A 22,643-nucleotide genomic window follows, 5' to 3' on the forward strand; every position below is an offset into this window, starting at 1 on the left:
CCCTGAGCTAATGAGTGCTTTGTGAAAAAGGAATTACTTACCCCTTTAACACCAGAAGAAACCTTTGGCTTCTAAAACGTGACAATGAGGCCAGAAGCAACAGATAGTATATTGCAGTTTATTTTTTAAACACTAGTAACAATTTTTTTCCCTTGTTGGGAAATACCTGATATCTTGGCAGGCAAGTCTTTACAAAGTAACAGCATTTTGTCCAAATTCAATATTCATAGCACATACAGCAAGTTCACAAAACTGTCAGAATGCTGGCTGAGATCAGCTACCCCGTGAGTAGACCAATGCTATTCCCCACCATGAATCTGCCATGATTTCCCCATGGGGGCAGGAAGCAAGAGGGTAGTCAGGAACACCCAGCCGTTCTGTGAACTTGGGAAGGGCCTTGGAAGAAGAGAAGAGACACGAGTCTTCCCCCAAGGGATGCATGAGGTATTTGTGAGCCAACCTTTCTCTCCTGTTCCAGTTACGGATGGGCCTAGACCAGCACCAGAGCAGTTATCAGCTTAAAGGGACGCCACCCTCAAGCCACAGGCTTTGTCGGCCCCAGTCTGACTTTAACACTGTTTAAATGGCGGAAATGAAGACCCAAATCCAAAAGCCCCCCAAATCCCACCCCCTCTTCTGATTTCCTCTTTGTTATTGCTGGCCCTTCTTTCTGCTCCCATGGGAAAAGCAGAGGAGCTATCTGTGGTTAGAGCCGAGGAGATCCTAACTCCCTGAGGGGCTCACCAAGCTGCTCTGAAGATAGGTTCTGAAACATCTTAAAACGACCCCTGCTCTCAGTGAAGAGGGGAGGCTGTGTGACACAAAGAGTCCTTCCCTTTCAGCACTTTCTAGAATAAATGCCAAACATGGTGCTTGGAGATCAGACACATTATAAAGGGTGCCCACCCAACGGCGACGCCTCAACAACGAGGCTGCTGCCTTCCCCTCTCTTCACCCAGAAACAAGCCAAGGTTCTTTCTTGATATGAACAAACACAAGCAGCAACAGCCACCTCGAGATAACAACTTTCCATGTCTATGCATTGTTCTTCAAACTTTCCTCAACCTCCACTTGGGAAAGAAGAAAGAGCAGAAAATAGAACTGAGCTTCTTTCTTGTCACTGCCCAATCAAGTCTGCACGCTGGGGGTGTAGGTGGGCGTTGAAAGGATGGGATGCTTTTCTGGCTGGAGGATAAATCTTTCTGGGGTGCACTGAGGCCGTACCCTGGGTAGAACTGTCCACTTTCCAATTCCCAAACCTAGTGAGCCAGACACCTCTTTTATAAAAGCCTTCGAGGTGATTGTGCTTGGGACTCTGACCTCGGGAGCACCGGTTGTTCAGGTCAAGTATCCAGGAGGATTTGGTTGGGATTCGGGGACTGAACAATGGCCCAGCAGCACTCCCCCCCAAATCTGCTACAAGGCACACTTGAGGCTCTAGGGCCCAGATGCAAGTCCCCAGTGACTTGAAAGTTTCTTTTTGGGGGAAGGAAGAGATAAAGAGTCAAATGCAAGCAAGCGTTCAGCCCAAAACTGGCTGGTTTCTTAGCTAGAAAGTGGAAGACTTGTTACTATGTGTTCTTTCACAAGGAATGCTATGTAGAAAGAAAAGGCAATCTTTTATTCAAGGACCCTGAGCAAAAGAAGCCCTTCTGCCTTGCTCGTCTCATTTTCTACACTTAAAATGGGCAATGGGAGACCCAAGTTGGGGCCCGGGTGAGGGAGTGTATGTGCGTGCGTCAGGGCTGTAAAGGGACATCTCGGCTCTCTGGGCCTCCTTGTGGACACCTGCTCCAGCTGTCCAGCCACCATGGGCCCCATCTCAGAGGGGGTGGGGGGAAGGGCAGCCCGGATATAATTTGTAACACTTTGGCTTTGTAACATTATCCTTGCCTCCTGATGGAGCGCCCGCCCTTGGCTTCCTCCGTATCTCTCTGCAGTCCTATCAGATAGGCACCCTTCCAGCACTCCAAGAAGGGTGTCACTTCTCAAGCTCGCTGCCCTGACGTGTTTATTAAACAATCCCATGGCCCTCTTACTGGCACTTTCTGAAGCTCGGGCTTTGATTTTTGAACTGACTCTTAACCCTTTCCCAATGCTTCCTCCCTTGCCGGGCCCCAGCACCAAGGCCAGAGCTGGGTGTGCCTCGACAGGAGCCAGGACAGCTGAAGGCTCATCAGAGGCTTTACCGGCATTAGCACTGCCCTGCAGCAAATGGTGGGAGAGACAGTGAGTCTCCCCCTACGCTGCAGCCTCAGGAAGGAGGCCGGTCCCATCACTTGATAATCGGCCAGGGAAGAGAGGCAGCTTGACCAAGGAATGGGAAACACAGGCAGAGCTAACCCTGCATGAGGAAGGCATGAGAAGGGGAGGGAGGCTGCGGCTTTTCAGGGTCTGTCCAGAACCAAGCGCCTCTCCTGCCCTACTCTGAGCCTTCACGTGCACTGAGGTTGTAGCTTCACCAGCCAGTCCACCAAAGTCAGGCAAATAAAGTGGCCAGCTGAGGGCTTCTGGGTGTGAACTGCGGGCAACAACAGGCGTCAGGCCCCATGCCCTCAGCTGAAGACCCATGGGAGAGAGGAAGAGGAGAGAGGAAGGAGACGCCAAGGGCCTGATCTCTACGTCAATGACTGGTGGCCTCTAGGGCAGGGTCAGATGGTGAACACTCAAAAAACACATTACACGGAAGCCTTAGCCATGGAGTCCCTGGAAGCAGGAACACAGAGGGCTGAACTGGGAGGGCAGGACATGGGCATCTTTTTTCTGCTTTTGACAATAAACGATTTACTAATTAAAGCTATGGGTACACCTCACCCACCCTTTACCTTTAAACCTCGAGCTGGCCTAAGTCACTACTGAGTGTGTAGATGATTCCTCCTCTTCCCGGAGCTATGTTCACGTATAGCTGAATAATTCCCTCTTCAGGCTTCCCAAGTATAAAAGGAAAATGTCTGCATAAAGACTCTCCCCGACTCCCAAATAAGGAAGTATATACCAATACGTATGTGTGTGTACATATATAGATATATATCTATATACACACACATACATGTATACATGTATGCATATACATATACATGCATAAACATGTACTCAAGAATATATGTATATGCACAACCACGGAGGATCCTTGAGCCGCACAGGTCTACCCAGGCGCACAGGTCAAGAACCCCGGTCACAGATGCGCTCAACGTGGTGCATCTCTTTAGGGCAATCGGCAGACAGGATGAGTGGCAAGTCCTCCGTCACCACCACGTCATCCTCAATGCGCACGCCGAGACCTCGGAACCTCTCAGAGGCGTCACAGTCATCTTCGGGAACATAGATGCCTGGGAACAGAAGAAAGGGGAAGGGCATGGTGACCACCCAGGAGAAGAGGAGACAGGACAGGACAACTTTTCAAAGGGTCTTTAGATGGAAGAAATCCAAGCTCCTTATAGCTGTATGGAGAAATACTCCAAGTCACTAAAAATGAGAGAAAGGCAAATTCAAGCAGCTCTGAGGTTGCACCTACGTCACATCCATCAGACTGGCACATTAACTGCACCCACAGCTGTGGGATCAATGGTCCAGCTGTTCTGGAAAGCAGTTCAGAACTGGGCCCCCAAAGTTACTAAACTGCACATCCCCTCTGGTCCAGTAATAACCACTGCTAGGCCTATACCAACGAGGAAAAAATCCTCTATGCACAAAAATATAGAAGCTCATCATATCAACAGAATGGGGGCAGGGCATGGCTGGACAAATGACTGTGCATGTGAGGAAAGGGAACATGATGGTATATCAGTGGGAAGACCCACATGAACTGATGCGGAGCAAAGCAAACAGTACCAGGAGGAGAAGGCTTCCCCTGACAGCAATCTGTAAAAATGGAGGTGACGGAAGGCCTTGGGCACTCCACCCCCAATTCCAGGGGTCTCATAATGAAGCACATTCCCTCTGTCTGACAGAGGGTTGACAGACTCGGGTGACAGAGGCTGATGGATTCAGGACTAAAACAGATTTTGGACATGGCCAACATGGAGTTTGGCTGGCCTGTGCTTACTTGTTCCAAGGGCTGGTTTGGTTTTTTACTTCTTTTCACTGGGGAGGGGGTGGAGGGAGGAAGAACAAAAGAAAAGCTTGAGAATAACAATGCTGCCCCCCAGTCTTGCCGCCTCCTTCCCTGGAGAACAAATACTGCTGTGGTCTTGGCTTAGCTATGCTCCTTCTGACCCTGGAAGCAAAGGCATGGCATGAACCAGAAAGGACCAGGGCAAGACAGTCCTACTTCCTGCATCTCTATTCTCAACTCTGTTCCTCACCTCTGCCCATTAAACAGGCTCACCAGGTCTGACCAGTGGACATTTGTAAGGATGTCACTGAGGCAGAGAATCTGAGGGTGAGAATGCACCACCAGGAACCAAGAAGTTGACTTTACCTGTGAAATAACGTTTCAATGGGCTGACTACGGGAGAAAAGAGACCAGGAGGATCTGGCGCAGGGTCTGAATCCAAGGGTCTCAGCTCCACTACCTCACAGAGGAGGCAAGCCATGGAAAATTTTCCATGCGAGACAGCTTTGAAATTTTCCTTTCCGTGGCCTTAAGGGGAGATCCCCAGTGGGATAATCAGGCAAACATGAAGCAAACGAAAATTCACCAGCACACCTCCCTGGAAGCCCCTGGGATCCATGACATGGGGCACAATGAAGGCCAGGCCAGGCATTGTGGGAGGAGCTTGGCTTCTGAAACGCCACAAACAAGACAGGACCATAGTGGTCCAAGGCCAAGAGGCCAGCACAAGGCTGGATCCACTGGGCTCGGATCCATTCCAGCTCCGGTCTCTGTGATTTCATAACTGACACATTTGGAATCTACGACAGGAGCAGCTGGAGGTGGAGGTCGCTGCTCTGTGAGCTAGAGACAGTACCCGCAGCCTCGGCAGCACCCCAGATTTCACTCCCAACATCACGGCATCAGCCACATCAGGTGACCCATTAGACAATCACACCTTTCTCCGAGGCATATGAGAAAGCACAGGGAAATGTCAAGAGGCAAAAGAAAGCTGGGCAGTCCCACAGGGTGCCTGAGGAGGTGCTGCATCTGAGGACAGGAGGACATGCCCAACAGCTCGGGGGCCTCTGAAAGGGGGGGGGCAGCCATGGTGTTTCCTAAGTGCCGGGATGGAAGGAGGAGGACAACCCCAATTTCTCGCTATCTGATCCTATGGCTCTGTAATAGCGTTTTCTGAAATTTACATAAAATGGAAGACTTCAGTGAGGCTTTCAGTTTAATATCAGACTGATAGGGTTCTATAAATAATTCTCTGAGTCTCGAACAACAAAAGGCAGCTGGGTGGTGCAGTGGATAGAGTGACTTGCCTGGAGTTAGGAAGACTTGACTTCAATTTGACCTCCGATACTAGCTTTATGACCCTGGGCAAGTCAGTTCACCCTGTTTGCCTCAGTTTCCTCATCTGTAAAATGAGCTGGAGAAGGAAATGGCAAACCATTCCCGTATCTTTGCTAAGAAAACCCCCAATGGGACCACAAAGAGTTAGACATGACTGAAAATGACTAATCAACAAAAACCACAATATAAGGAGACTTGATAGATACTCATTGCTGAATAGTAAAAGAAGAAGTCGAGAAAGACAATCATATTATGTTAACAAAAGAGTATAAGAGTGATGCAGTCTGGTCTGGCCAGACCAGGCCCCTTTCTTCAGCCGGGCAGCACAGGAGATAAAGCACTAGGCCTGGCATGAGGAAGACCCGAGTTCAAGCCCAGTCTCAGACCCTTACTAGCTATGTGATCGTGGATAAGTCACTTCACTTCTGTCTGCCTTAGTTTCCTCAAAGGGGGCTAACCATAGTATTTACCTCCGAGAGCTGTTGAGAGGCCCGAATGATACAGCACCTGCAAAGTGCCCAACAGTCTGGCTCCAGGAAAAGCAGCCCTGCCCAGGAGTGCCGGCCACGGCGCTCAAGTCCCTTTGCTTCTCAGAGACCAGAACAGAGAGCTGAGAAATCCCATCCTTTTCGCAGGGATGCAGCGCTTGATCGAGAGTTCTGATGGTGGGTTGAAGGAATGGGGGAGCTATCGTTCCTGGAAACAGACTGGCTTCTCTGGTAAGCTAGGAAGGCAAAGCTCCCAGGGAATCCACTCAGCACCTCATTTAGAAGGCGGCCTCTCTTCAGAGGAAGGAGCCTAGTGGGCCGGCATGACTGGGCCTGGGTTCTTTGGGGCTCAGCAGAGCCTAATGCTGCAGCGGCCTACTGTGTGGGTGCGGGTCAAGTGTGGAGGAAAACCTACGGTAAATAGAACTCTCAGATCAAGATCGAAGATGCGCGTTTTTAACCGAGGCAGAAGTTGGCTGCAAAGGCCAACGTGGCCACTGACATCTCCAGGACTTTCAGGTGCGGGAGGAGCTACCCATGAAATCCACAGCGTCCTCCTCTGAGAGGCATAAGCGGGGGCCTGATTGAGCCGATGGAAAGGTGGCAGACGAGTCCGAGTGCCGGCATTTCAGCTTGTGGCCCTCGAAGAGAGGGGCACACGACAGCTCGCAGAGCCAGAGGGGAAAGGCACGAGTCAGCCCAGGAAGGTTAATTCAATGACAACTTGGCTTACACAACTTCTCAGGGATCTTTCCTGAAGTAAACAAACCTTTAAGAAGTTTTCTGGGATATTGCTGAATGGGCCTATCTATGTATTGGTCTCCAGAAGCCTGTAAGTACATATGTGCGTGCAGATGTCAATGAACACTTCTATGTAGCAGAACTACACCAAGGTGGTGGTAGGAGTTATTATTCACCTGGAAGACATGCTGATGAATCAGGACACCACCAAACAACAGAGGGAAAGTGTCAGTGAGGAGCGGAGGACGTGACTCCAAGTACAGCTCCGGTGGGCAAACAGGACGAGTGCAGAGACTGGCGAAGGGGCCCTGTCCTGCCTCACAAAAGGGAGGCTGGGATACTTGGAGTCCCTTCCTGCTTCTGTCCCTCCATGTGCTCTCCCTTCCACCTGGCTGGCTACAGGCCAGACTCGAACCCTTCAAGAGTATGACCCAGTCTATCACAGAACCCAACTTTATCCAGGATCAGAAGACTGAAAGGCCTGAAAAGAAACTAGACCTGGGAAAATACTGAAAGTCAGTCTGTAAGTCTCCAACCTGGCTGTGGCAAAATACAACATCAGCACCCCTAGTCTCTCAGCTGAGTAGAGGACCTCTTTACTGTTTTTAACTGAGTTAGTTAACTAGCTGAAAGAGGGAATGGTGGGTAAGAAGTCAGGCGAAGAAGGGGAGGAAGGAATCTAAGCTCCATTTCAGCTAGCATCTCCATCTGTCTGAAATCCAGATAAGGATTCACATCTAGAGTGCCTGGCACAAGGTAGGCTCTTAATCAATGTTTACTGACTGACTGACTGATCTGTTAGGAAATGGACCTTCCAATTCTGGAGGTTAACGGGCCAGTCCTGGTGGGATTAGGGTCCCCGGGTAGCAGGAAACTCTTAAGATGTTCAGGTCTAGCCTCCTTGGCCAGAGGAACCCAAAAGTCCCTGCCCACAACCCCAAGGGAGATGAGAATGATCCCATAATATCTGCGGTACTATATTTGAGTGGATGCATGGGAATCTCCCCAAACAGAAGGGTGTCCCTGGAGTTTTCTGAAATGGCTCAGACCACCTCACGGCATTCACAGCTCAGTCTGGAGCCATTTTTGCTTTGACAATTCTGTGCTGCCCCCAGCCCAACATCAGGGAGGGTGGAGGAACAGCCAGTGCCCACGTAATGACTTGGAAAGGGTCAGTCACTTCCAAGATGAACAATGCTGACTTGGAGTGGCCTGACAGTGCAGGCCGGCCTGCAGGGTGGCAAGTGGCCAACGGGATGCTGGGCCAGGTGATGACTTCATTACTATCACAGTCTAGCCAAACTAGTGCCGCAGAGTGGGCCAGGCAAGGACAAAGGGGGGCTTCTCAGACACCGGCTTGCATGCCTACTAACTAGTCTGGCTGTGTTCATTCTCCGAAGGAGAGGGGGACAAGCTGATCTGCTCCTGAAATCATCCAGCAGAAATCAGACTGAGGAAGAGAAAGCAAAGGAAGGGCAGCCATAAGGATGAAAATCCACCCAGGAGAATCGACTAGCCTGATAAACTGCCCAGGTCCACTCCTGGAGTCTGCCCATGCCCCATGAAATGCCACAGGTTCCTGCCTCCCTCCACTGCGATTTAGAAAAATGTGCAGAAACCTGAAGCATTGGCTGCTCTCCCTGTGCACGAAAGCAGGTGCTGAAGCCTCACCTGGATGCCCTCTCCTTGTGAGGAGCCAAGACGCCCCTGAGCAAGGACCCATGCCTTACCAGGGGTGGTGACGGGCCTAAGGGATGCAGGGTCTGGCTCTGGGACCATTGACAGGTTGCCACACCTGAAGGGGACACTCCAGGAACTGAGGTCCACGATAAAGGAGCCTCATGAGGGAGGCGTGACACATCTGTCACTAGCCCCACATATCTGGGGCCCAGGCTCCCACTGGGGAGATTCCCATTTACTGGACATTACGCAGTGCAGAGAACAAAGATGCCCGGGGGATGAGCCCCAGCTGCTCCCCCAGGGGGTATCTCTGCAGGCACCTCTTCTCCTTGGAGGGCATCAAGGATGTGTCTCAGACAACACGGACCAATGACTGCCAGTTCTGGATCTTGGTAGGAATCCTTCCTGGGCTGTACCGGAGACAACAGCTGCTAACCAGAGTCTCGAGCCCCTTCCCTTAGGCCTGGGGGAGAGCTAGCCTGGCTCAGAAGCAGGGCAGGGTCTTCAATGGCTGCTCCTCTGCGAGAGCTGCAATCACGGGGTGGGAGGACATCGGCCCACGGAGGGGACAGAGGGGGCAGCTGGATGGGACTGGCCAGAAGCCCCTGAGGCCAAAGGTCTTTATTCTCTGGGCCACCATGGTGCCCCCTTATTTAATGATTTCTTAAGGGGTGTAGTCAGCAGGCCTGGGGTCTGCTCGCCCCCTACCAGTGCCCTCCTCACAATAGACAAGCGTAGCCCTAACTGCCACCAACACTCAGACCTGGTTGGTCCTCTCTGAGACCAGAGGTGACAGCTGAGAAAGTGGGCGTGTGGCGAAGAGGATCATGTCACGGAGACTGTGATGAGGAGAGACTGCAGGGGGCTATTCCAACCCCTGAGTCTCAGAGATGAGGAAACAGAGGCCTTCAAGTGACATGAGCTGCTCAAAGCCCCAGAGGGAGAGGCTCGGGAGCAGATGTTCTTGGACACTCCACGTCCCCTCCCTGCCACGTTTGTGTGCTCTCTTTCTATGTACGAGCACCCCACGGCTGTATGGAATAAAGAGACCTTGAGCGGCAGAGACGGTGCCAACCTGCACTGGGAGAGGAGGGCCCTCGCCAGGCGCTCCCTGAACCTACGAAGTTCCTGGTCCAGCCTCAACAAACACACAAACACATGAATTCTAGAGTGACATCTAGGAGTATGGGGGAGGGGCCGGGTTTCCAGAACTGGACTAACACAAACAAATGGATAAGTACTTTGGAGAGGATGCTGCTTCTCCTATGCTGAGAAGATGCTGTCTGAGCACCTTCTCTGCCGCATCTGCTCAAGGTCAAAGCTTACTGACACAGAGCGGGGACTCAGCAGGGGCTCTTACCTGGCTCGATGGTGACCACCATGCCGGGCTGGAGGGGCAGCGAGCGGGACATGTCCGGAGTGTCGTGGACATCCATGCCGAGGTAATGGCCGACATGATGGGGGCAGTATTTCCGAGCTGCCTAGAAAAGCAAAGGCCTGGGTTATCACCACAAAAACGATACCAGTGAAGGGGCCCGAGGCTCAGACCTGGGATTCACACCACGGCTCCCCGTCTGGGAGCTGACTCTAACCTTGCTGGATGAGCAAACAGCGCCCCAGCTAGAGCCTGAGGCTCCCACCAGACGCAACTCAGTGCACACCTCCCCACTCACGGCTCCCTGGGAAGGGAGAGCCTGGGTCGCCACAGACAGCTTTCTGTCCATTCCCAGAGCCTGTTTTGTCTTCGTCACTCCCCCAGCTTAACCCCACACCTGAGGAACACTCAACTCTGAGATGGCAAAACAGACTTTCATTCAATGAAGATACTATAGGATTTATTTAAAAAAAAAAAAAGCCTTCCTTAGGAATTACAGTAAAAAGCAAAGTAAAGTGAGCCATTTCCCAATTGATAAACAACCAAAGAATGTGAAAAGGCAGTTTTTGGAGGAAGAAATCAAGGCCATCAACAGCTATCAACATGAAAAGAATGCTCGAAATCACCACTGATCAGAGAAATGCAAATTAAAACAACTCTGAGGTACCACATCACCCCTATCAGATTGGCTAATAGGAGAGAAAAGGAAAATGATAAATGTTGGAGGGGATGTGGGAAAACTGACACACTAATGCACTGTTGGTGGAGTTGTGAACTGATCCAAACATTACAGAGTATAATTCGGAACTCTGCCCAAAGGGCTATAAAACCGTGCATACCCTTCAGCACAGCAATGCCACTACTGGGTCTGTTTCCCAAAGGGATCAAAGAAAAAGGGAAAGGACCCATTTGTACAAAAATATTTACAGCAGCTCTTTTTGTGGTGGCAAAGAATTGGAAATCATAGGGATGCCCGTCAATTGGGGAATGGCTGTCCGGGTTGTGGTGTACAATTGTGATGAAATACTATTGTGCTGGAAGCAATGACGAGCAGGATGCTTTCAGAAAACATTGGGATGATTTTTATGAGCTGATACAAGGTGAAGTGAGCAGAACCAGGAGATCATTGTACACAGTAACCGCAATCATATGATGATCAGCTGTGAATCACTTTGATATTTGGATCAGTAGTGATACAAGGTAATTCCAAAAGATCCATGATGAAGAATGCTCCCCACCTCCAGAGACAGAACTGATGAGGTCTGAGTGCAGATTGGGGCATCTTTTAACTAATTAAGTGATTTTTCCTTGCCTTTTTTTTTTTTTCCAACATGGCTAATGCGGAAATATGTTTTGCATGATTTCACATGTACAATGGGGATCATATTGCTTGTCTTTTCATGGGGGATAGGGAAGGAGAAAATTTGGAACTCAAAATAAAAATTTAAAAAAACAAAACAAAACAAAAAAACAAGCAAAACAAAACCCCCCAAAGGCCAGGTATATTCCAGGATGACAGGAAAAAAACAGTAAAGTACAAATACCCAGGAGGGATGTTTTAGCTCTGGGCCTTTCCTGCTGCACAAAGATTGTCATGAATTCAGACCCTTTCCTGGTGACTACCAGGAAATGAGAGTTGTTTCACACCTGCCCAAACTTCAGTCTGAGGAGGGGGGTTGTTATTATTATTAAAACCACTCCCGTTGGCTCTCGTGTTAAGCATTTGCTAGCAGATTAGACAGACTGTTGCACTGTCAAAGAAGTTGCCTGAACTGGGAAGAATGTGGGCCTTTTGTCTTCAGATAAAAATGGCTCAGGGAAACTCAACACCTTCATGGCACAGGGAGATCCATCTCTAACAGCTGCTTGATGTAACCTGTGACATTCTCAAAGTAGAGTCTTTTCATTTACATTAAATTCTATTTGCTTGAGATCTTGACAAAAATCTTCCAAAGAAAAGGATAACACTAATCGGCTGGCCCTCCACACACCGGGTAGTAGCACATAATAGGTGCTTAATAAATGCACATACTCACTCATGAGCTCTCTCACTTTGTCTCTCTCTCTCTCTCTGGCAGAATATTAACTAGTCTAAGCAATAAGGTCCCCCAACCGGTTTCACCGCAAAGAAATCTGACCAACCTGCCCCTGGCCCTCTGCTTGGTGCCCATAAACCACCATCTTGGTAAGGGATGAAGGGTTCATGGCAGACTGGGCTGTCCCCTGCTGGCAGAACCAGGTACTGTCTCTCTCTGTGCTCTCTTAGATCATCCTCACCCAAAAGGAGCCTGGCTAGGACACTATGATCAGGGTATGGTTCTGGAGGCAACACTGCTGGCCTGACCACTGGGCTGGGCTCACTCAGCCCGTCCCCCCTCTTCCCTTAAGAGGCAGTGTCCAAGCACCATCGTCCACACAAACAATCAGCGTCCCCCCCTCAGTCCCTTCGTACACTTCTACAGGTCTGTGACAGTGACAGCACCCTGGGCTCCAATGGGGCCGATGCAGGCTGACGCAGGCGGGGCCAAGGGAAGCAAGGGCACGTGTACCTTGGTGATACTGTGGGCTCGGAGGCCGGTCACCACCCCGAGCTCCTGCAGCTTCTGCCCGATAAGAGCCAGCATGTGGTTGTAAATGTTCTCCAGGCTCTTCCCAGGGCGGCAGAGGGCCAGGCATGCCTTCTGGATGTCCAGCACAGCTTCATAGAGGTCTGCCTGGGCCGCAGAGAACCTGCAGAGAAGAGAAAGGGCCACTTTGCCACCACCAAAATGGAACAGGGGAAAATGTGGGTCAGTGGAAAGAATTAGCTTTCAAGCTTGAAGAGGGGCGAGGATGGCCGGAACACCAGTGATGACTGGTGTTGTGGAATCTGAGGAAAGGGTTCTAGATTTGGGGCCAGAAAACTGGGCCTCTCAGCAAGGTCCCAAACCATGTTACCTATGTGACCACAGGCAAATCCCATAATCTCTCTGGACCTCAACTGCCTCATGTGTAAAAGTAGGAAGTCAAACTCGATGACTCTAAGGTCCTTCCCTGACCCAAATCCAGGTTCTCATACAGCATGAGCTCCTTAAGAGCAGAAGTCCTTCATTCATGTTTCTGTATCTCCCATACCCAGCAGCACCTGGCACACAGTAGGTGCTTAATGAATGCTTGCTGAGTGATCCTATGAATAAACGTCATACCACTATTCTGCTTTCAGTGCCTTGAAAGGGAGAGCCTTGCCATCACCAGGAGCTGGGAACCAACTTCTAGGGTGATGACAACACTGGGGACGTCCCTCTGTGTTCAATGCCCCTGAGACTTCCAGTTTCCGTACTGGCTCCTTAGAGTGGGAGTGAGACTCCCAAAATGAGCTGGGAATCCAAGTTCCAGAGAGCTATGAATGGGGCCTGGCCCTGCCGCCAAAACTACTGGGCGAGGGGTGGGCGCGATCCCCCACCAGCTTAGGTCTCCTACTTTGTCTGGTCCGCCTACTTGATGATGCTTGAGCTCCATCCCCACTGGCGCCATGTTGGTCCCAGGGCCTACCTTCCATTGACTGGCCAGGTGCGGGTAATATCGCTTGCGTAGCCAGCAGATTCGCAGCCGCCATCCAGCAGCACCATCTCCCCATCCTGCAGGGGAGGAGGGAAAATCAGACGGAGAGGCGGGGTGAGGTGTGTTTCCAGGCTGACCTAGGACAGCACTTTGTTCTCTCAGTCTGTGCTTTCTTTTTTCTTTCAATGGGTCCGATTTAAAGGAAGGAGAATCTTTCCTGGGCCTGACCAAGAACAGACACATTCTGCTGAGTTTTCTGCTACTTCTATTCTGCCTAAATGAGCACGTTTCCAGCCCTTCTCTGGACCCTCTCGCCCACTGTCCAGTCCTGTCACACACACAGAGGTTGTCTTTCCCTTTCCTACCCACACTTTACTTTGCATCTCTGGTTTCCTTACTCCAACTTAAGCTGTTGGGGAGAGGTGGCAGAATTTGAATTTGGGCTCCCACGGGCCCAACCCTGCAGCTCCAGACTTGAAGATGAGTCTTTTAGTGATGGGGTCATTTGATGCCAACTGTGATGACACCATCACCCCCTGAGAAAACACCCATAACTCAGATCTAAGCAGTGCGAAATTATAGGAGAGCAAACCCACACTGCTGTCTGGAAGGCTTCTCACCTGCAACAGGCCTCTTCCTGGACCTGCAGCCCTCTCCCAACTCCTCCCCGTCCCTTATCCCTTCAGCTCCAGAGCTAGACGAGGGGCCGGCCATCAGAAGGAGTCAGGAAAAGATCAAAGGATTTCAGCCAACTGCCAGCTCCATAGGCCAGCGGCATCATGTGGGAGCCAAAGAAAATGAATGCCCCAGAGGGCATGAGGAGCCCAATGGCTTCCAGGCGGGGGAAGCCAGAGCCCCTTCTGTCCTCTGCCCGGTGGCCAGTGCTGAGGACCATAAGAGGGAGGACATGGAAAGCCTCAGAGGAGGGCGGCCTGAGTGGGAAAGAGCTATGGACAAGCAAAGATTCGGGGAGGGAACCCAACGGCTACGCTCCAGAGGGGCAGAGATGCAGCAGGAAAGGCTCAAAGAGGTATGGTCAGACTTGAGGTCAGGAAAGCCACCCTGGAAGGGGCTGCCCGGAGAGGCCTAGGGAGGATGGATGGCCATTTGTTGGAGCAGGGCCTCTTTCTGGGCAGGACCAGAGGAGACGGCCGGGGAGCCTCCTCAGCTCTGGGGCCTCACTAGTCCACAACCTGCTCTTGCCTGCGACCTATACCATGCGCTCATGTCCTCTGCTATCTTGGGGTAGAGCTGATGAAAGACCAGCCAGACACCCTCCGTGCTGGACTCGCGGCACCCCCACCACGGGAGCTATGCGGCAGCTGTGAATGCTGGCCAGCTCTCCCACCTTCTACAAAGCCCCTGGTGTTTCAGTTACTCTAAAGAATAAAACAAAGCTTCCTGAGAACATCGTCTCAGTTCTTCAACAGTGGAAAGAAGGTGGAGCTCAAGTGGGGCTCCCCAGGATGAGACGGGAGGTGACCTTTGCCCATCAGCGGCCACTGAAATGCCCGGCCTCCTACTGCCTGCCGGGTGTGAGTGCTGAGTGCCGAGTCTGCCAACGGGGCGATGGTCAACTAACGTGGTGACAAAAACGGGCGGATCAGCACATGCCAGAAGGTAGCCGAGGGATCATTCGGGCCCAGTCCGATCTGGGCATCCAGGACACTGAATCTAGAGGCCTAGCTCAGAGCCTCATGAGCTGGGTGACATGACCTGTCTGCACCTGTTTCTTCAGGTGTTCCCTCACCCACTAAGTGGGAGCAGCGCTCAAACTGCAGCTCCCCCCTCGCTCCCAGGGCGCTGGGAGCAAAGTACTCTGGGGGTCTAGGTCTCTACACACCTGGAGCCAACATGGGAGGAGTTTGGGGGGCAGTGGGCTTCAGGCTAGCGGGCCATCGAGTGCACGAGTGCTCCTTGGTGGCACCTATTGGACCTTAACCACCTCATCGCGCTGCCTCAGTCACACTGAGACCTGGGAAAGGCCAAGGTGCCCCACTGCATCCTGGGCCACCTGCCACCGTCCTGATCCACACCTGGCCACTGGACCCAGCCGGCTCTGGAGGAGACAGTGAGGCTGGTGACCCTGCACGGCCCTGCCTCACTTCAAGCCAACTCACTCACATGTCATGGCTTCGCCTCCCCGACGTCACGGGCCTTGTAAGAACACAGGCCAAACAGCAGCAGCAGCTCCTTGGTGGGATAGGTGGGTCCAGAAGGGGACCTCCCACTTACCTTAATAATCTGGTTGTTCTTTACATAGTGCAAAGTATTAGACCGGTTACCCCCGGCGATCACAGGCGGGTAGGCCAAGATGTCTGCACCCCGAGACCGACACTCAAATTCAAACTGCAAAAGTCACAGAGACTAGAATGAAGAAGGGACTTTGGTTCTTCTGTCCCTACTTAGCTCCCTTCTGGAGCACGAAGGCTGGACTTTATTCCACCATTTACTACCAGAATATCAGACAGGAGAACTCTCAGACCTCCCTCAAGCCAAGCCTCCATGGGAGGCGTCGTGGTACCTGGCACTGGGGCTGTGGGTCTGGGGTGGGCCAGGACTTGACCTAGAGGGGCTGAAGCAACAGGATCAAGGGGGGAGGGAAGAAGGGGGTACTCCCTCCACCCCAAACCGCTCACGCTCCAGTTTCAGGCCATTTTTGTTGGGGCCTCATCGAATGGCCAGAACGGCCAGTCATCCCCACCGAGCACTGGTTTGCTTAACTTTTGCATGCTTCCTTAAGAGGCCATTAGCAGCTCCCCTCCCGGTGTTCTCTTGTCCACACCCCAGAACTCGGCCTCTTTCAATGGCCCTATAATCACCCTGGCTCCCTTCCCCTAAATCCTCTACTCCTTCTCTTCTATGGTCCTCATCCTGGGAAGGGCAGAAGTGCCCCCAGCTCTATCAAGGGTGTAATGAGGGCAATTAGCGACCTCAGGGGAGAGAGGATGGACCTCTATTCAGGTTCCCCAGGCCTCCACGGGCTTACTTCTTAAACAATGGGGCAATGTGGACCGCTGACGCACACACGCCTCGTGACCTTTTCAGTCTTTCAAATGGCCACCAGCCTACTCTTTTCGGGGGAGTAAAAGCTGATGCTGGGCAAGTCATCAAAGGCACGAATTTCATTAAAGCAGTCCCTGGGAAGCCAGGGCCAGGGGAACAAAGTGCTGTTGCTTAGCTGGGCTGTGCCCCAAGGCTGGTCCGATAAGCTGTAATTTGGCATTCGTCAGAACAATGTTTTCTTCTTTTCCAAATACACAACCGGCCACTTGGGTCAACTCCACTGTATTTTCCGGTTCTTAGGATGTATATAACTTCCTAAGTGTATAGGTGTTATTTCCTTAATTGCAAAAAGGAGGAGAATCCCTGTTCTCAGGCCCCTCCCAGTCCTGACATTCCATGTTCTCAGACCCTCCCAGTCCTGATATCCCCTATTCTAAGCTCTAAGACTCCATGAAGCTCGCTCGCCCACTGCCCACCAGCTCAAGGTTATCTGCAAACTCCTGAAGCTTACCTTTCAGTAATCCCTTCTCTCAGTGAAACACCCACCTTTGCATAAAGAAATGCTTCATCCACTGGGGCTTTGCTAGCAAACATGGTCTCTATAAAAGCCTGCCAAAGGAAAAAGGGAGAAATACAGTTTTCTTTTATCCAATACGTCACTTCCTGTGCTACACAGCTGCAACACCAAGAACCAGTCCTTCCGTTCTCCCGGGGCCCAGATGGGACACAGCGAATCCACCATGGGCACTGAGCCGGAGTTGAGAAGGCAGAACGTTCTTTCCAAAGGTGCCTAGCACACCTGCACTGGGAATGCCACAAGCACTGGGCCTGGGTCAGAAAACCTGGCTCTGGTCTTCCTTTTACTGATTAACTGCTGAGTGAGCTAAAATGAATCTACTTCCTGATCTGGAAAGGGGGAACAGCATCACTTGGCTCATCTTTTAAAAGATCTTAGTTGTACTGATGGCCCTATCTCCTTTCAGAGGGTTACTGTGGGGACCAAGTGAGCTAATGAATTCACACCCATCCACAATGCAACTGAACAAACATTTCAGGAGTAGCCACCATGTTCCAAGCAACAGACTGGGTAATGGGGACACCCAGGTAGGCACTGTCTTGGGCCTCAAGGAGTGCACAGGACCCACACCCTGGTCACTGCAGCACCAGCTGGGGGAGATGATGACAAAGGAGAGAACCAGACAGACCTCCAGGAGGGCGCCTGCTCCAGGACGAGCGAGCGGCTGCACAGTCTGAAGGGGACCTTGAAGAGGAGGGCCGGCAGGGGAGGCGTGCCTTCTGAGAATGCAGATATGGGAGGGGGGGAACAGGCCGCCCTGTGGGGCTGGAACCCAGGGGATGTACAAGGAAATCAGGTCAGACACAAGGCAGGGCTCAGCCTGGGGAAGGCCTCGGACGCTACCGTCGTTCCCCAGAGGTCACACGGGATCCTCCAGGTAAACAGAAGGGAACCACCAAAACCTTCTGTGCAGAGCAGTACTGATGGGTGAATGGCAAAAGCCCTGCAAAGGCGAGGCAAATATCACAGTGAAAGGACGGCCAACTTTCCAGTAGTGCGCACACTCCTCAGTGGAAGAGGCCACGTGAGGCCGCACAGGCCTCTCTCCTAACCCCGTGCCGCGAGGGCAGACGGTCATTCCTGCGGCTTCCAGAATGGCACCCCCGCTTCTTGGGAGGTCATGTACTCCTCCCAAGACTTCACAACAGACATACACCACGGCGGTCTGTGTCCACAGTGCAAAGGGTCAGTCTGGGGGCCTGGCCTGTGGTCTCACTTTGTCTCTTTACAGTCATTCCTTGTCACAGTGACAGATGCAGAGAGAGAGATGGTATAACCCATTACAACTGCCAGACAGACGCTGGAGAGTGAAGTCAATGGAGGGAGCCAGTGGGGGGACGCCTCTCCCGGGAGAGCGGGTCTGTGTCAACACAAGCCAGACAGCACAGGGAGATAGATGGCAAGAGCTCCGAAGCTCCGGCTGATGCGTCCAAGTAAGGCTGGCCCTCAGGAGGGGGCAGGGGAAAGGTGAGCCTCTCGAGGCCTCGCAGCAGAATGCCCTTTGCCTCGTTTGTTTTCAATATGGTCTCTACAAGATGCTTGGCATGAACGGTGGCTCAGAGACAAGATGTCCTATCTAGGAACTATGGCATTTTCTCCCATTAATGACACTTCACAATGAAGGGACAGACACAACTTCAGCATCCCTGCTGCCCTCTGCCCAGATCATCACAGCCCTGCCCTTGGCACCTGGCTAGGGGCTAGATGCGTCTCCAATACTATTTTTAAATACATCTGGATTTCTTCTCCTGGGTCAGTCAGTCCACAAGCATTTGGTAGAGGCCTTCCTGTGTGCATCATATGGAATGGATTCCTTCCCTAGCTCTGCTGTTTACTAACCTTAGAAGCTTCCTTCTCTAGGCCTCAGTTTCCTCATTTGTAAAATGGGGGGAGGGGGCAGGACTAGCTGAGTTCCAAGTTCTCTCCTCCCATCTCTCAATCCTAGGAGCTCTGCCCTTTCTTGGACAAGGGATGATGGGGCTAGGATTCATGCTATGAGAAGGGTTTCAGCTCCACAACTCTGGGTCATCGTCCCCCACCCCCGCCAGCAATTCTTTGACTCTAGTATTGTCTTCGGATACAGAGACAGGCGGCGTGTGGAGGAAGGGACAACTGCTCAGGGGCTCTAGTGAGCAAACCCACAAAGGAACCCAGAGGAGGCAGATTTCAGCTGATCATCAAGAGATCTGGGGCCCCCAGGCTTGTCCAACCCCCCCAAAAGGCCTCCCGATCCCCAGCTCCCGGGCATAGGAGACACCGTCTCAGAAGTCTGGGCCCGGTCCATACCTGGGACGTCAGCCGCCCAGCGCCCTGCAGGAGCGCTATCTCGGCAGGGGATTTGACGAGCCGAAGGCGCTGCACCAGGTGCCGGACAGCTCGCACCCTGTTTCTGCTGCCGGCTTTGGCCTCTGTCACAGGCTTCATGTAGTCAGAGTGTAGCTGGGCATGGGAGGGCTTGGTCCAGTCATACCAAACTGTACTTGTCTCCGCTTCCAACAGAAAACCAAAGAAAACCAGAGGCAGAGAGAAGAGTCACAGAAAGATAGCAGAATCGCAAAGGGCTGAATGACACAAAACTCCCCTGGGACTGGGCCGTGGTGGGGCACGCTCTCCGTCACGGGTCTTTGTAGAGGTGACAGTCGGGTCATGTGCTCTAGAACTAGGGATCCCTCCTTGCTGGTGATCTGTCCAACCTCATGTCATCCACACAGCTAAGCTGGTGGTAGTGCTGAGGCTGGGGTGCCGGTGAGGATGAGAAGTCAACTGAGCAAATGGGACCCTTGAGTCTGAGAGATGCCATGCCCTCCCAAGGGGTCTTTCTGTGCGGGGGGCGGGGAAGCTTTCTTATTAATTATTCTGGGAGAAATTCTTCTCCAGAACTGCTGTGGCAGTCTAGCAGGGGGACGCCAACTCCCACGTCACCCTTCCCTTCTAGGCCAATCTCGAAGGATTGGGAGAGGGAGGTGCTGAGGCTGAAGAAGAGAATGCTGGCTCCCAAGTCGGGAGGGCCTCGGGTCACAATGTGCCGTTGGTATTCAGCGGCTGGGTGACCCCGAAGGCCCTTCTGGGTTGAGAGCTAGGCTCCTGGGACAAGACACAGTGACAGGGCCAGTTTTTCAAATGGTTTTTCTGAGGAACTGTGACCGGGTTTTTGCCCATATGAGCAGACAACCCTTTCTCCCATTCCAGTGCAGGACGTATGGCAGCTGCCCTCGCCTGACAAGCTCCCGTTTGGACCACTTGGGGGCACGCGAGCTAAGCGTGTCTTCTAACGCACACCCACCCAACGGAGAGCCCCAATCGCAGAGAGAGGTGGAAGGGACGAGACTGCACGTATGCTCAACTTTGCACCCAAAGAGAAATAAGCCTGGCCCTCTCTGGCTTCTTCCACCATGGCTCAGGGTACAAAATCACTGCCCAATTAATACAGCCTTGAGAGCCCTCAGGCAGTGAACATCAAATAAGTTCTATTTCATCCACCTTTCAATTTTCTTAATAGCTCTGCCAGAAGATCGATCAATCACTTCTGGGCTCTCAAGGGGGAAAAAAAAAGGGGGAGATCCTGTCCCTTTCTGTCTTTACAGGTGCCATCCACCAGGTCACCAGCACAGTCTTGGTCCTGTGGGGCAGAGAAAACCTGCCAGAAGCTCGACTTTAGGTGGTTAGGGATCTAGTGGGATCTCTAAGGGATCTGGTGACTCAGATCCCAAAGGGAAATGAGGACCAAGTGGCAAAAGGGGCACTAGCACCAGGTGCCCTGGGGCCGGCTACCGCGTCCTCTTGGTACCTTTCAGTTTGGGAAGCAGATGCTTGAACTCCTCCAGAGGGAAAGCTTCATCCACACCAGTGAGAGCCACGGCTCCGTCAGCCCCCGAGCGTGGCCCGTCCCAGAGCTCCCGGCTGGGATCCCTCCGAGGGACAAAGAGCACAGCTCTGTGGGCAGGGAGCTCCTTGCCGGGGAGGCTCTGGAGGACCAGGATGCTGTCGGGCTCCTGGAATCCACAGAGGTACAGGAAGTTATTGTCTTGGTGGAAGGTGTAGGGGATATCATTGCTCATGTAGAATGTGGGGTTGGAGAGCAAGACTGCTGTGTGGTCTGTCCCACCCTGGCCGCGGGCTTCGCTCTGGATCAAGGCCATCAGCTTGTGTCTGCGCAGAGCGTACTCCACCTGGGACAGTCCTGGCGTCACCTCGCCTAAGGATGACAAACAACAAGATTCTGCGTTGATGGAGAGCCACGTCACAGAGGAGGCCGCCCGAGGAGGCCGTGGACAGGGATGCCTCCCACTCCCTCGTCCGTCCGCTCTGAGAGGCTGCTACCGCCTGACAAGCTGGGGGAGAGCCTAGAATGGAGAGAGAGAGAAAGAGGGAGGGAGGGAAGGAGAGAGAGAGGGAGAGAGAGAGAGGGAGGGGGAGAGAGAGAGAGGGAGAGAAAGGGAGGGAGGGAGAGAGAGGGGGAGAGAGAGAGAGAGAGAGAGAGAGAGAGAGAGAGAGAGAGAGGGGGAGAGAGAGGGCAAGGGCACTGGTCCCCACAGGCCTTGATACCAGGCAGGCTCCCAACATCACCTCTAGTCTGACCATTCCAAAACGCCTGGCTCTACTGAAAGTCAAAAATGTCCTTCCAAATTCCCAAATTGTCTGGTTGGGGAGAGGCTTACGTTCCGTGCACAAGTTTGGTAGCTCATAGCCCAGCAGAGACAACAAGGGGCTACCTGAAGCACAGCTCGATGTGGCCTGGATCCCGGGGGATGCTCCTGAAGCTGCCTGCCCCAGCTCACTCACTCCACCTTCCTTACCTTGAAGGTTTCAGATCGCAGCACAAATTATCATCAAGCAGCTACAGCACACCTCCTGAGAAAATGCCAACTAAAGAAGGGGACTATGGGGGGGCATCTGGGAAGGCTTTCTTAAAAATTTTCAATGAATGGAACTGCTTGTTGAAGGGGGAAGAAGGGCATGACCGATTCCCCCTGAACCCCCCCGGGCGTTACCTCCCTGTGGAAGGGCCTCCACTGGCTCGCTTCTCACTACTGAATAAAATCCAGATTCTTCAGTTTAGCCGTCAGGGCCTCTATCAGCTGGTGATATTACCTACCTAACCATCTCGCTACTGCCCAAAGTGGTCCCTAAAGTCCATCCTGGAAGCCTCCTTACTGCCCTTATCCACGTGGGAATTGTCTTCAGGAATCTTCTTTAAAAATGGCGTTACCTGGATCTTAGCAACCCATTCTCTGGGGAAGGGGGACCTAGGGAAAAGGGCCCAGTAAAAGCCCATGGTTTACTGGCACCAGGCAGCACCCTCTCTATTTGCTCTCTGCTCATGAACTGGAGCAAGAATTTGGTGGAGGACCACGCTGCTAAGGATTCCAAGCTGCCAAGGATTCCTACCGGAGGAGAAAGACAGATGAAACTCAGGAGGCGACTGTGATGGGGTAGACAAGAGGAGCCGTAGGTGGCAGTCGGGGCAAACGGCTGGAGAAGACAGCTTCACCAGCACGGGCAGGATTCGCCACGGGAATCTCAAGATCCAATGTGCTTCTGGCCAAACGACCAGGCCAGAAACGAAGGGTCAAGAAAGCTTCACCAGGTGCCTGCCGCAGCAGCGGGGAAACCTCTAAGGAGACAAGGCAAGGCCACAGACACCCAGGCCCTCGGCTTCAGGCTAGGACGAGGGAGGTACGTACAAATTCCTTGAGGATCAAAAATCCCGGGGAAAGCCATCTGATGAGGAACTAAGGACTGAGGACACAGGTTTCTGGAGGGCTGGAGGCTGCAGAGCGTGGTCAAACCAAACTAACTGGCTAAAACCTTTGAACCAGTGTTACCATCAAAGGGTCCAGCAGC

The 22,643-nt window shown here is 52.4% G+C and overlaps 1 protein-coding gene across 2 annotated transcripts in view; it reads right to left on the reverse strand.

The window, feature by feature from the left end:
• Positions 1-117: 117 nt before the first annotated feature.
• Positions 118-22,643, reverse strand: part of XPNPEP3 (X-prolyl aminopeptidase 3) — a 33,392-nt gene continuing 10,866 nt past the window's right edge. For both annotated transcript variants that reach the window (XM_027873441.1, XM_027873451.1), the window contains exons 3-10: positions 20,587-20,994; positions 19,086-19,288; positions 16,769-16,831; positions 15,452-15,565; positions 13,208-13,293; positions 12,226-12,406; positions 9,662-9,782; positions 118-3,329 (exon numbers count right to left, since the gene is read on the reverse strand). In XM_027873441.1, coding sequence (XP_027729242.1) covers positions 3,163-3,329; positions 9,662-9,782; positions 12,226-12,406; positions 13,208-13,293; positions 15,452-15,565; positions 16,769-16,831; positions 19,086-19,288; positions 20,587-20,994 — 1,343 coding nt within the window. In that variant the 3' untranslated portion in view covers positions 118-3,162. The remainder of the gene's footprint in view (positions 3,330-9,661; positions 9,783-12,225; positions 12,407-13,207; positions 13,294-15,451; positions 15,566-16,768; positions 16,832-19,085; positions 19,289-20,586; positions 20,995-22,643) is intronic.

Source organism: Vombatus ursinus, unplaced genomic scaffold (assembly GCF_900497805.2).
Source record: "Vombatus ursinus unplaced genomic scaffold, bare-nosed wombat genome assembly UNPS02003292.1, whole genome shotgun sequence".
NCBI classification, from domain to species: domain Eukaryota; kingdom Metazoa; phylum Chordata; class Mammalia; order Diprotodontia; family Vombatidae; genus Vombatus; species Vombatus ursinus.